Raw genomic sequence first — 12,234 nt, forward strand, 5'->3', positions numbered from 1 at the left:
GGGGATGGTTGACGAAGAGAGATACTGAGAAAAGGGATGATTTGAGCCTTTTAACGTAGCGGAAAATTGGCCCAAATGAGGGTGCAATTCACCAATTTCCCAAACTGCATTTTGTCTCAAACCACCAGACTAAAGTCACTGCCCAGATACTTCACAAGAAAGAAGGGATTGCACAGCAAAGGCCGTTGTGAAACTGCTGCGAAAGAAGCCTTAGAGAAAAGTTCTTCGGGTCAAACTATTCCCCCACCCTCGCGGAACCCAACACCAACAACAACTTGCACTTATATAACGCTTTCCGCGCGGGGCAGCGTCTCAGAGCGCTTAACCCCTTCCGAAGCGTGGGAACTGATCCGCAAAATGCTCTTGGCACTGCTCGTGTGCCCTCTGGTTGCCCTGGTGAGCTCCCTGCAGGTGGGAGTGTTAAAGGTCTGCCCCCATCGATGCTCGTGTCACGACTTCTCGCATTTCGTGGACTGCAAGGGCCGCGCTTTGTCCCTCGTCCCAGGACGCATCCCATACGGTACCTGGATGCTGGACTTGAGGTCCAACAACCTGACCGAAATCCCGGCTGCTTCCTTCAGTGGTTTGTGGTCCCTGCGGATCATCCTGCTGTCCTGCAATCAACTGGAACTCTTACACGTCGGAGCCTTCGAGGGTTTGGGCTTCCTGGAAAGACTGGACCTGAATAGAAACCGTCTGAAGCATCTCCCCGAGGACTTTTCCAATGGCCTCCAGCACCTGACGGAGCTGAAACTCTCCCACAACCGGATCGAGTACCTGCATTATAACAGCATGCGGTACTTGGAGAAGCTGGAGAAACTGGATTTGAGCGGCAACCAAATCGGGTCCATGGAGAAAGGCGTCTTCAGAGGCTTGACAAAGTTGCGGAATCTGCTGCTTAAGGACAATAGCCTGACCGTCATCGAGAACGGATTTTTCTTCATGCTCCAGAGCCTGGAGGCTTTGCACCTGGAGCGCAATAACATCTCCTCCATCCAGTTGGAGGCATTCGCTTCCCTGCGCAGCCTGAGCTTGCTGGGTCTGAACGGCAATCGCTTGAGCCACTTGACGTTCAAGATCTTCTTGAACATCCAGACCCAAGGCACTCACCTCCAGCTAGCGGACAATCAGTGGATCTGTGATTGCGACCTGCAGAGGGTGTTTGGCAAGGTTCTGAGTGTCCGTCACCTCCACGTGGACGATTACTCCAATATCACCTGCTCGGACCCCGGCTCACTGGCTGGCTCCCTCCTCGTGGCCGTGGACTCCCAGCTGTGCATGGCCGAGACCGCCACCGTGCTGGTCATCACCGCCACCGTCCTCGTCACTGTCATCGCCGCTGTTGTCATGGCCGAGAGGAACCGCAAGAAAAATGGCAACCAGGAGCGGAGCGAGAGCGACTCTCCCTTTGACTCGCAAGAGAAGTGACGCCTTCTTTCCGCTCTCCTCTCTCCCTTCCCCTCTCCCTCTCTCTCCATCCCTCCTCTTTCACTCTCTCTCCATCCCTCCTTCTCTCCCTCTCCCCCTTACCCCCCCTTCCCTTCCTCCCTCCCTCTCTGCCTTATCCTCTCTTACTCTCCATCCCTCCCTCTCTCCCTCTCTCTCTCCCTCCTCTTTCCCTTACCCTCCCTCCTCGATCTGGCACAAATCCGTTCAGTTTCCATTAGGGACGTCCTTTCAAATAGCTGTGGCATCTTTACTTAACCTTGTGCAATATCCTAGTGTAATAACCTTTTAATAAAATCATCTTGATACACGGCAATCGAGTCTTTCTCTGAAACGTTAATAGGTCATTTTTCTTTTCCTGAAAACTTAATCTTTGTGTGTGTTTTTTTTTTTGTGTGTGTGTGTGTGTGTGTGTGTGTGATCTGCTCAGCTGATATTCCCCGTTGTTTGATCCGGAAAGGGCTTTAAATTCATTTCTAGTTTTTGTAGATTGACTTAATTTTTTTACGTAGACCGGGGAAACTTTATTTTTAACGCCCCCCCCCCCCCCCCCACCTCTGAATAAAATCGCTCATTCACTTCAGGGTTATTTGTGAGATTGGCTGCTGCGTTACCTACAAAATACACAGTCGCTACACTTGGCAGTAAATCCCGAGACGTATTATAGCCGTAGTTCTAAGCTGGAATCTCTCCACCTCCCCCCCCCCCCCCCCCCACACACGCACACCAACACACCGCAATGACTTATAAAGACAGCTATTGTGGATGAATAAACCCAGGACTCCATATCTGGTCAAATCAGCATCTGTACCAAGGCGCAACACAAATGTAATTTGTTGTTGTTGCTGCTGCTGTTGTTGTTTTTGTTGACAGAACCTCCAGCAACACATTGCGATGTCAGTCCAGACTGAGCTCCACGTCCCAATGTAGAGCTTGAACCCAGACTGAAGCTCTCTGCTGTGGACTAGTGCTTTGACTGTTCAGTCAGACTCTTCCACCATTAAATGGATTTAATGGCTTGAAATCCGGGTGTGGAGGGGGAGAGATTGTGAGCTTTTACCATCCAGCTGAGCATTAAAAAACACACCAGTGCTGCTTTTACATCTGTTTGAACTCCAGATGCTATAACCCCTGAGCGCATTGAACTGGCACCTAAACTTGGCTACATTTGCTTCGCTCGAATCACTAAAGCTCCAAGTCCGTTTGTGCAGAATGTCACGACTGATAGGTACCCCGGCCAGACCAGCGAAGCCAGTTGATGCCACGGCAAACATTTGCTACAGGAGAAGTGGTTCCTGGAATCTCTGTGGATTCAATAGTTCCAGCTGCCAAGTGAGCGTCAGTCGGCTTCTTGAGTAGGTGACTGGGGCAGGAGCTGAGCCAGGTTGGTGTAAAGCTGAGGACCCCAAAGTGTGCGTTGGGAATAATGCTGGGGTTCAACCGACTAAAGAAGATGGAGTGGGAGCCTACGCTGGGAGGCAGCTAACGGAGGAGGTAGTCAACCACATTTTTTGAAAGGTTTTGAAGACGGAAGAGCGAGAGGGGGAATGAAAGCTCACCGAACTATGGGGTAGAACGGGCGACACATGAGGCAGGGTAGAGGTTGGCAGAGCGGAGCGGTTGGTCGGACGGTAAGGAGATCACAGGGGTCTGGTGGCGCAAGGCATTTGAAAACGAGGATCGCCGAAAATAAAATGAAAATGTACTCCAGAGCTTTCATGAGTATCTGATAGACCGGGTCACGATACTCAGTCAGTGGCTAAATCAATTATGATTAAAAGTACATTAGCGTGAGTTGAAGTCTCGGGGCATGATCTCAGAGGGCACGCTAACCCAGCCCGCATTCACTCACCTCGAACAGAGAAGAGAGACGGATAAATGAACTGTGGGAAAGCGAAATAAAAATCAAGGATAAAGTTTTAGCGACTTTTGAAAGTCGTTAAAACTTTTGAAAGTCGTTAAAATGTGAACTATACAGTCCCATAGTTATACTATATATAAATAAATCCTCCCCACGTGAAAGGCTCTATACGAATGTAATCTTGCGGTTGTTTTCGTTGTCGTCGTTCCACACTTCTCCACGTGCTTTTAATTAAAAATCCACGTCTAGAAGGCGCGTGTTGGTTGGCTGTGCGTGCAAATCGACTGCCTACAAAGTCACCCGCGACGCCTTTGCAAATACGTACACCCGCGGGCGCAAGGGGAAAAAAAAACAAAAAACAAAACTGCACCGACGACAACAACAATTACCCCCAAAACTTTTTTTTAAAAAAAAATTTGCCGTTTATTTCGAAAGAAAACGCGAAGGGTCAAACCGGCGGTGAAAAAATGCGTTTTTTTTTCTGGAAGTGTGACTTGCGAAACGGTGTCGAATTCGGGCGGGATTAGGGCAGAAATGCTAGGAAAGTAGAGTAGAAATAATAATAATAATCATCATCATCATCATGGAGTCCTGTAGCTCAGTGGTTAGAGCACTCGCTTTGCAAGTGAGAGACCTGAGTTCAATTCCAGGCAGAGGGCGAAACCTTGGGCAAGTTTCCTTACTCCACACAGAGCCTAATAATAGTCCCTCCAAAACCAAAAACAATAATAAATTGGTCATTTTCAATCTACGACTGTTTGTGGGACATTGCTGTGCGCAATTGGCTGCCGCGTTCGCCCACAAATATACAGTCACTTCACTTTACAGTGTGTTCTGTGAAGCGCTTTGGGACGTCCTCCCGACGTGAAAAGCGCTATATCAAATGCGAGGATTATTATCATCATCATCATCATCATCGTGGTGGTGGTGGTGGTATTTTTTGCCGCAGCCCCCGATCGCCTCTACGAGACGTCTCGGAGCGCTTCGCGGGACCGGACCGGACCCTCCCCGCGTAGCGACCGCGCGGTTTTGCGGGCGAAACCGGGACAACGAGACCCCCAAGGTGTCATTTCTCCCCCTCTCCCCCTCCCCCACTCCCCCTCCCCCCCCCCAGCCCCACCCCCGGGGAAGATTGCCCCCAGTGGGTGGGCGGAGTGACTGTGGGGAGGTTGGGCAGCAGAGCAGAAGGGGTAGGAACCGAAGTGCGGGGCCCCGGGGTTCCGGCCGGACTGGTGTGGCGGCGGGAGGGCGGGAGGGAGGGGGAGGGCGCGGTGATGGAGTCCCGGAGACGGCTCTATAAACTCCTCATGCGCTTCGGCGCCATCATCCTCACCCGCTTCCCCTTCTGGAACTGCTTCAGTATGTTAATGCTGTTCGCCGACCGCGCCGAGCACCGCAGGTGAGAGATTCACCCCCTCCCCCACACCCCCCCAACACCCCCCACACCCCCCACACACACACACACTGACACACACCCACACCCCCTCCCCCACACCCCCTCCCCCACACCCCCTCCCCCACACCCCCCAACACACCCCCTCCCCCACACCCCCCAACACCCGCCCCCCCACACACACACCCACACACACACACACAGACACACACCCACACACACACCCCCCAACACCCCCCCCCACACACACACACACCCCCACACACACAGACACACACCCCCCCCACACACCCCCCCACACACACACTGACAACCCCCCACACCCCCCCACACCCCTCCCCCACACCCCCCACACACACACACACCCACACACACTGACACACACACACACACACACACACCCCCACACATCCCCCCACACACACACACTGACACACACACACCCCCTCCCCACACCCCCCCACACCCCCCAACTCCCCCCCCACCCCTCCCCACACACTGACACACACACACACACTGACACCCCCCCACACCCCTCCCCCAACTCCCCCCAACACCCCCCCCACACACCCCCCACACACCCCCACACACACCCACACACACACACACACACTGACACCCCCCCCCCACACACACACACACCCACACACACACACACACTGACACACACACCCACACACCCCCACACACACAGACACACACCCACACACACACACCCCCCAACACCCCCCCCACACACACACACACACCCATACACACACACCCACACACACCCCCACACTCCCCCACACACACACACTGACAACCCCCCCACACCCCCCCCAACTGCCCTCCCCTCCCCCCAACTCCCCCTCTCCTTACCACACACACACTGACACCCCCCCACACACACACACCCCCCCACACACACACACCCCCACACACACACTGACACCCCCACACACACACTGACCCCCCCCCCACACACATACACCCCCACACACACATACTGACACCCCCACACACATACTGACACCCCCCCACACACACACTGACACCCCCCCACACACACTGACACCCCCCCCCACACACACACCCCCCCCACACACACTGACACCCCCACACACACACTGACACCCCCACACACACACTGACACCCCCCCACACACACATACTGACACCCCCCCCACACACACTGACCCCCCACACACACACTGACACCCCCCACACACACTGACACCCCCCCCACACACACATACACACACACTGACACCCCCCACACACACACTGACACCCCCCCCCACACACACATACTGACACCCCCCCACACACACACACTGACACCCCCCCACACACACTGACACCCCCCCCACACACACACACTGACACACCCCCCACACACACACTGACACCCCCCCACACACACACTGATATCTCCCCCCTCCCCCACACACTGACATCCCCCATCACACACACTGACATCGCCCCCACACACAGCCCCCCCCCCCCACTGACACACACCACACACTAACACCCCCCCCCCCCCACCCCATCCACCATCCACTCACTCACACACACACACACACACACACACCCCTCGCCCACGGATTCATTGTTTTCGAGATGTGTCCCGGGTGTGCGGCTCTCCGGTCTTCCACGGCTCGCGGGTGACACACGCTTTGCCTTCAGGAAGCCGGATATCCCGGTGCCTTACCTCTACTTTGATATGGCCGCAGCCGTGATCTGTGCCAGTTTCATGTCCTTCGGAGTGAAAAGGAGGTGGTTCGCTCTGGGAGCCGCTGTCCAGTTGGCCGTCAGCACCTATGCGTGTTACATTGGAGAGCAGGTGCATTACGGGGACTGGCTCAAGGTAAGGCTCAAGCGAGGTTTCTCTACCCTTGCGGTGCCTGTGAAAAAAAGACCCAGTCACTACGCTTCGGGGATTGGGGGGGGTCAAGCGAGCAAGGGCGGGCGGATTCGAATGGATGGGGGCGGCTCACGTGGGGTATAAACAATGGCGCGGACGAGTTGGGCGGACGGCCTGTTTCGACGCCGTACGGCATTTGGCAGTGAATGCTGTGAAGTCTTTGGATTTGCTCTCAGCGAGAAACGGATGCGGAACAAAGTTCTTTCTGACGTCTCAATCGTTCGTCGTAGCAGCGACTTGCATTTTCACAGCGCACCCCCCACACACCCCCACCCCCCCACTCCCCCCCCCCCCCCCACGCAGGGTAGCGCTTGACAGTGATGGGGGTGGGGAGGGGCAGGCGACTGTAAGCGCTGGTCGAATAGGAAGATCTTCAGGCGCGACCTGAAAATGGAGAAGGGAGGGGCAAGGTGGAGGGATAGAGGGAGAGCGTTCCAGAGTTTTGCGGTGTCGTAACTGATTATACACTTGATGTTGGTGCAGTTCTGATTGTTAATTTGTGGAACGAATTCTGATGTTAGAAGAGGACGGACCTGTGCTGTGACTCCTGTGGAGAGCTTCACATCCGCCCGATATGAAAAGCCTAATATCAGATGCAAAGATTGTTGTTATTATCGTTACTGGATGAGACTAAATGGCAAATCAAAATATTTTCTGCCTCTGTAAGAAATATTTCATCATAAAAGTTGCAATGAACATTTTTGTTTTTTTAAAAAAAAACAATCCCACAGGTAAGAATGTACTCGAGGACTATAGCCATTATTGGAGGATTTCTCATCTTAGCGAGCGGTTCGGGTGAAGTTTACCGACAGAAGCCACGCACGAGGTCACTACAGTCGACGGGACAAGTGTTTATCGGCATCTACCTTATATGTGTGGTGAGTGACTGGCCGTTTTAGACACTCTACAGATTACTGTAGATAAGCATGCTGCTCTCCATCACTTATATTTGTACTCGTCCCCACCCCCGACCCCAAAAAAAGAATATAATCCAGCCAATAGCAGGACTAAAAAGGAGTTTAGGAGGGTAGTAAGAGTAAGGGAACCTGGAACTCGCTGACGGAAGCTGTGGGGGAGTGTAGACGCTGAGGTTGGTTTCACTGATTGCCCGTCAGCACATAATGGGACCTTGTGTTGTCATTCCCCTCTCTTCAGCTCTTTCTCCCACCTTCTCCTCACTTTCACTCGTGCTCCTTCCATCGGGAAGTGAAGAAGGCTTGTGATAGTGATGGGGGTGGGTGCATGGGGGAGTCCGAGCTATGTTCCTATGTCCCCCCACCACACTCGTGCGCGCACACACACGCGCACACACACACGCACACACGCTTTCCTCAGAGTGTTGAGGATAATTGCTTTACCTCGGCTGAGTTCAGGCAACCTTGTTCTAATCCTAACCAAGTGCTCCGGAACGATACCCTAAGTGACGGGCACGATATAACGCAAGTTGTTGTTGTTCAGGGAATCAACACCTGAGACCTTTCAGGCCTGTTTAGATTAACTGGAAACTCAGCGCTGGCTTTATCAAAATAGGCGTCAGGGACTTTGGACGGAGATGTTTTGAACAGCTGGGTTTGCTGCTTGCACCGTCCTTGTATTGGCTTGAGACGATTATATCTTATAAACGAGTGAACATTTACCTCCGCCCTCTCGATCTCCACAGGCCTACTCCCTGCAGCACAGCAAAGAGGACCGCATGGCCTATTTGAACCATATTCTGGGAGGCGAAATTACACTGCAGCTCCTGTTCGTACTGTACGCAGTGCTAGCCTTAGCGTTCCTCTCTGGCTATTGCGTGAAGTCCGCAGCCCAGATCCTCTCCGTCCTCTTGCCAGTGGTTGTACTTTTCATCGACGGCAACGTGGGCTACTGGCATCACTCCCGGCGGATAGAGTTCTGGAACCAAATGAAGTTGCTGGGGCAGAACGTGGGCATCTTTGGTGCCGCCATCATCTTGGCCACTGACGCCTGATGGTTTTCCAAAAGGCAGAGTGTTCTTGGGAAGCCACGGCACAAACGAAACCACCGCCTCGCACTGCTATCTATTTACTTACGTTGCTTTGCAGGAGCCCTTCACCGTGTCACCGACCGTGGACAGCGCGTTAAAAGGCGTCTGAGACGTCCTCGGAAACCCGTTCACTTGCGATGCTGCGTGACTCGTAGGGTTGCTTGTCTAGGGATGTGCTGGTTTGTGCAACACTTTGCTTTTTTTTTTTTGCTCGTTATTATTTGTACAATTCAGGTCAATTCTACCAGTTGCTGTACGTTTTTTTATATATAAAAAGACTCTTAAGGGTTAAGACACTACCTAGCTGCGTGATTCTATGCTTAACGGTATATTTAGTGTATTTTTATAATGAATGCAGGTGTTGAAAATGTCGCATTTGAAGCACGCATCGTCAAAATGCACGATAATTCCCTTTGGCCCCATGAAAGATCAGTACTGCCTCTCTTAAGTGTCTCAGGTAGGTTTGTTTTTATTTAACCGTCCATTTATTTTCACCATAAAAATGTTTTCCAGAGCCCTTTATATCTCTGATTACTTTCACCTACAAAATGCTATACGTTATGTTATATCCTATGAAGTGCTTTGAGGTGTTCTCCGAACTGTGTAGGTGCTGTATCGAATGCGAGGATTATTTAAGACCAGGTAATATGATGGGCAAATGCCCTTGGAATGTGTGAGCCTTTGTCGTTGATCTTAATGTGACCTTCTGAAACGATTGTGTGCTCGCTCCCTTCGAAAATCTCTCGAGATTTCAAGCAAAAAAAAAAACAGCTTGGGATGAATCAAAACGTGAACCAATTGCATACAGAAATAGTGTCAAAACAGAGTCCTGACTGAGGAAATTGTAAACACAGGGCTCTGCAGAGAATAGGATTCAGAGCGAAGTAGTCCTATCCTCAAGTCCTGAAGGATTGCTGTACAGAATTATATAGAGTTGTATTTTTGCTAGTAAATGCAAGGATTTGCCTGGATAATTTGTAAAAAAAAAATAAAATAAAGAGAATTCTGTATTGCATTGGTAAAACTACAAGCAGCCTTGTTAATCCATGATTCCAAAATGGCAAGCACTTGACCTCTTTAACAGCAACAAAAAGCTGCACTGTATGTCCGTCCATAAACTTTGAAATGCCTCAGGTATTCTGCTTCTCTCTCTGTTTGTGGATGGTGACCAGATTGCACTGTAACCTGAGATGAACAATATTAATGTTTGACCAAGGATGTGGCTGTGTGGTTGTCCTAGATTGACATTGAGTTGGAGTGTAATTTCCATGAGGAGAGTTTTTACACGAGGGGGCTGTGGGGGGGGGGGGGGGAAATGGGCGTGTGTGAGTCCTGATCAACATCGACGCTGTTGATTTGTGTTGCAAGGCATCGGGCAGTCTTGTTTGAGCAGCACCATCTGTTTACTGATAACAATTAAACAGTGGGTGCAGTGGCATCTCAGTGCAGTGAAATCGCCATTTAAAACTCCTGGATACTTAGGGAGATTCACCATTTCCTATTTCTCTGACTGCCGCGTTTTGCCCACAAACTATACAGTCAATTCACTTTACAGTATATTCTGTGAAGCGCTTTGAGACGTCTCGAAGACGTGATGAGGCGCTGTATCAAATGCCAGGATTATTATTATTGTATTGTTTTTTTGCAAACAAATGTTGCTTTAGGCTTGAGTGTGGAAACTGGATTGGAAAATGAGCATTGCATCACCGAGTGGCTCTTGTGTCCTTGCGTATGGGAGAAGGAAAAAAATCCTCAAAGGAAATAGCAAAACTTCTTCAAACTATCTTGTTTCCTTCCTCACCGGTGACCTGTTGGCCTGTGCAGTCGGAGTGGCTTTTAGCAACCGCAGGCAATCTGCCAACCGCAATCCTCAACGGGAGGGGAAAAGTGACTGACGAGATTTAATATCTCCTCGTGCGCGGAAAAATGTTCTTTTCCTTCAGGCTGGAGAACACTTTATACAAAAATCCATTCTCCTCCCCACCCTCGACTTCCTTTTTCATTGCATTATTTAGCAAAACCCGAAGCTGTGATTGATTATTTTTTCGCACCAAGCAATAGAATGGAACTTTCCCCCTGAATTCCTTAACAGATAATTAATCTTCAATAGAGATATAATATATTATATTATTAATTATTGCATTATTATTATATTATTAATAATACAATAATAAATTAAATTAATGGTGTATTAATTTCAAGCGGAGTGCATGTCTCTCAAGGCTATAGTGAATACGTAGGCAAACTCTTTCCAGCAATGGAAAATCTTGAGCTATCACTCTGTAAACGTGAATTACTCCTCGACGCAGCGTGGGACCTTTGCATCGCTTTCCAGTTCAAATCAAAATATGGAATGGATTTGAAAACTGCCGTCTCGCCACCCTAGTTCTCTTTTCAGAAAATCTGAGATACCTTGGCTTATCTTCCTTTACTTCTATTCCTCATTCCTTCTCTCTCTCTCTTTCTCTCTCTCTCTCCCCTTCTCAATTAGCTGCCGGGTTTCGCCCACAAAATATACAGTCACTGCACTTTGCAGTACTGTATATCCTGTGAAGCACTTTGGGACGGCTTGAGGACTTGATAAGAACAACAACAACAAGATTACATTTGTATAGCGCCTTTCACGTCGGGAGGACGTCCCAAGGCGCTGGACAGAGTACAGCATTTCAGACCTGAGCTGGGGTTGGGGTGGGGGGTAAGGGAGGGGAAGGAAAAGGGGATGGCTGATGGCACGGTCAAAGAGGGAGGTCTTGAGGCGGGACTTGAAGGAGGCTAAGGAGGGGGCGAGGCGGAGTGACTGGGATGGAATTCCAGAGGTTGGGGGCAGAGAGGCTTAGGGCGGGTTGGTAGGGGGTTAGGAGGTCGAAGAGGTAAAGTGGGGGCGAGGCCATGGAGGGCTTTGTAGGTGAGGATCAGGATCTTGAACTGGATCCTCTGAAGGATAGGGAGCCAATGGCTAAAGTGCTATATCAAATGCAAGAATTATTGTATTGTTATTAGCTTCTAATTCATGTCCCGAGTTTGCTGTTTTGCTCCATGGGATTGTCAAAAATAACGTGGTTTAATTTGTGTGTCTGTCTTATTCACTGATCTTTTATTGAGGAGATGGTGCTTTTTTCTGGTTTTGGTAACCAATATACTTGCCATCCGGATCTCAAGCCAACAACTACTGTATGTGCTTTGTGTCCACCTATGTTCCTTCAGATGACCTTGCTAGATAGACCTCGACGAAAAACGTCAAAGCATTTCACAATTGGATATGTCAGTATATTTCCTCTCCCCCTCTCTCGCCCCCCCCCCCACCTCACCTCTTCAATTAAATGTGTCAAGGACTCTATCTAAAAGTATGTTGACTTTTCTCTGACTGCACACACTGAGGAAAGATTTGACGAGTGGTGGAAAAATTTTGGTTTAAAATTTAACCCCGGTGCTTACAAAAAGTTGGTGTGTGTGTGTTGGCGTGCGCCTTGTTCTGCAAATCGTACACTTTTAATATCAACCCGACCAACGTTTTAAAAGGAGCCGAGTTTATTCAGGACGGATTCTGATGGTTGGCTCACGTTGCGAGACGAAGTCTTTCACACCAATCTCTCATGGGCTCTTTTCTGTACGTACGATCAGAT

At 50.4% G+C, this 12,234-nt stretch overlaps 2 protein-coding genes across 2 annotated transcripts; both read left to right on the forward strand.

The window, feature by feature from the left end:
* The first annotated feature begins 357 nt into the window (after nucleotides 1–357).
* Nucleotides 358–1,464, forward strand: LOC103183853 (leucine-rich repeat-containing protein 17-like). Its single transcript, XM_042343447.1, has 2 exons — nucleotides 358–734; nucleotides 792–1,464. The coding sequence occupies exons 1-2, from the start codon at nucleotides 358–360 to the stop codon at nucleotides 1,426–1,428; spliced, it is 1,014 nt and encodes a 337-aa protein (XP_042199381.1). The 3' UTR covers nucleotides 1,429–1,464.
* A 3,093-nt stretch (nucleotides 1,465–4,557) lies between these two features.
* On the forward strand, nucleotides 4,558–9,125 carry tmem101 (transmembrane protein 101). Its single transcript, XM_042343407.1, has 4 exons — nucleotides 4,558–4,706; nucleotides 6,369–6,549; nucleotides 7,338–7,484; nucleotides 8,267–9,125. Exons 1-4 carry the CDS (start codon nucleotides 4,582–4,584, stop codon nucleotides 8,573–8,575), a joined length of 762 nt encoding a protein of 253 aa, XP_042199341.1. The 5' UTR covers nucleotides 4,558–4,581; the 3' UTR covers nucleotides 8,576–9,125.
* Nucleotides 9,126–12,234: the final 3,109 nt, after the last annotated feature.

Source organism: Callorhinchus milii, unplaced genomic scaffold (assembly GCF_018977255.1).
Source record: "Callorhinchus milii isolate IMCB2004 unplaced genomic scaffold, IMCB_Cmil_1.0 Scaffold23, whole genome shotgun sequence".
Classification (NCBI taxonomy): Eukaryota; Metazoa; Chordata; class Chondrichthyes; order Chimaeriformes; family Callorhinchidae; genus Callorhinchus; species Callorhinchus milii.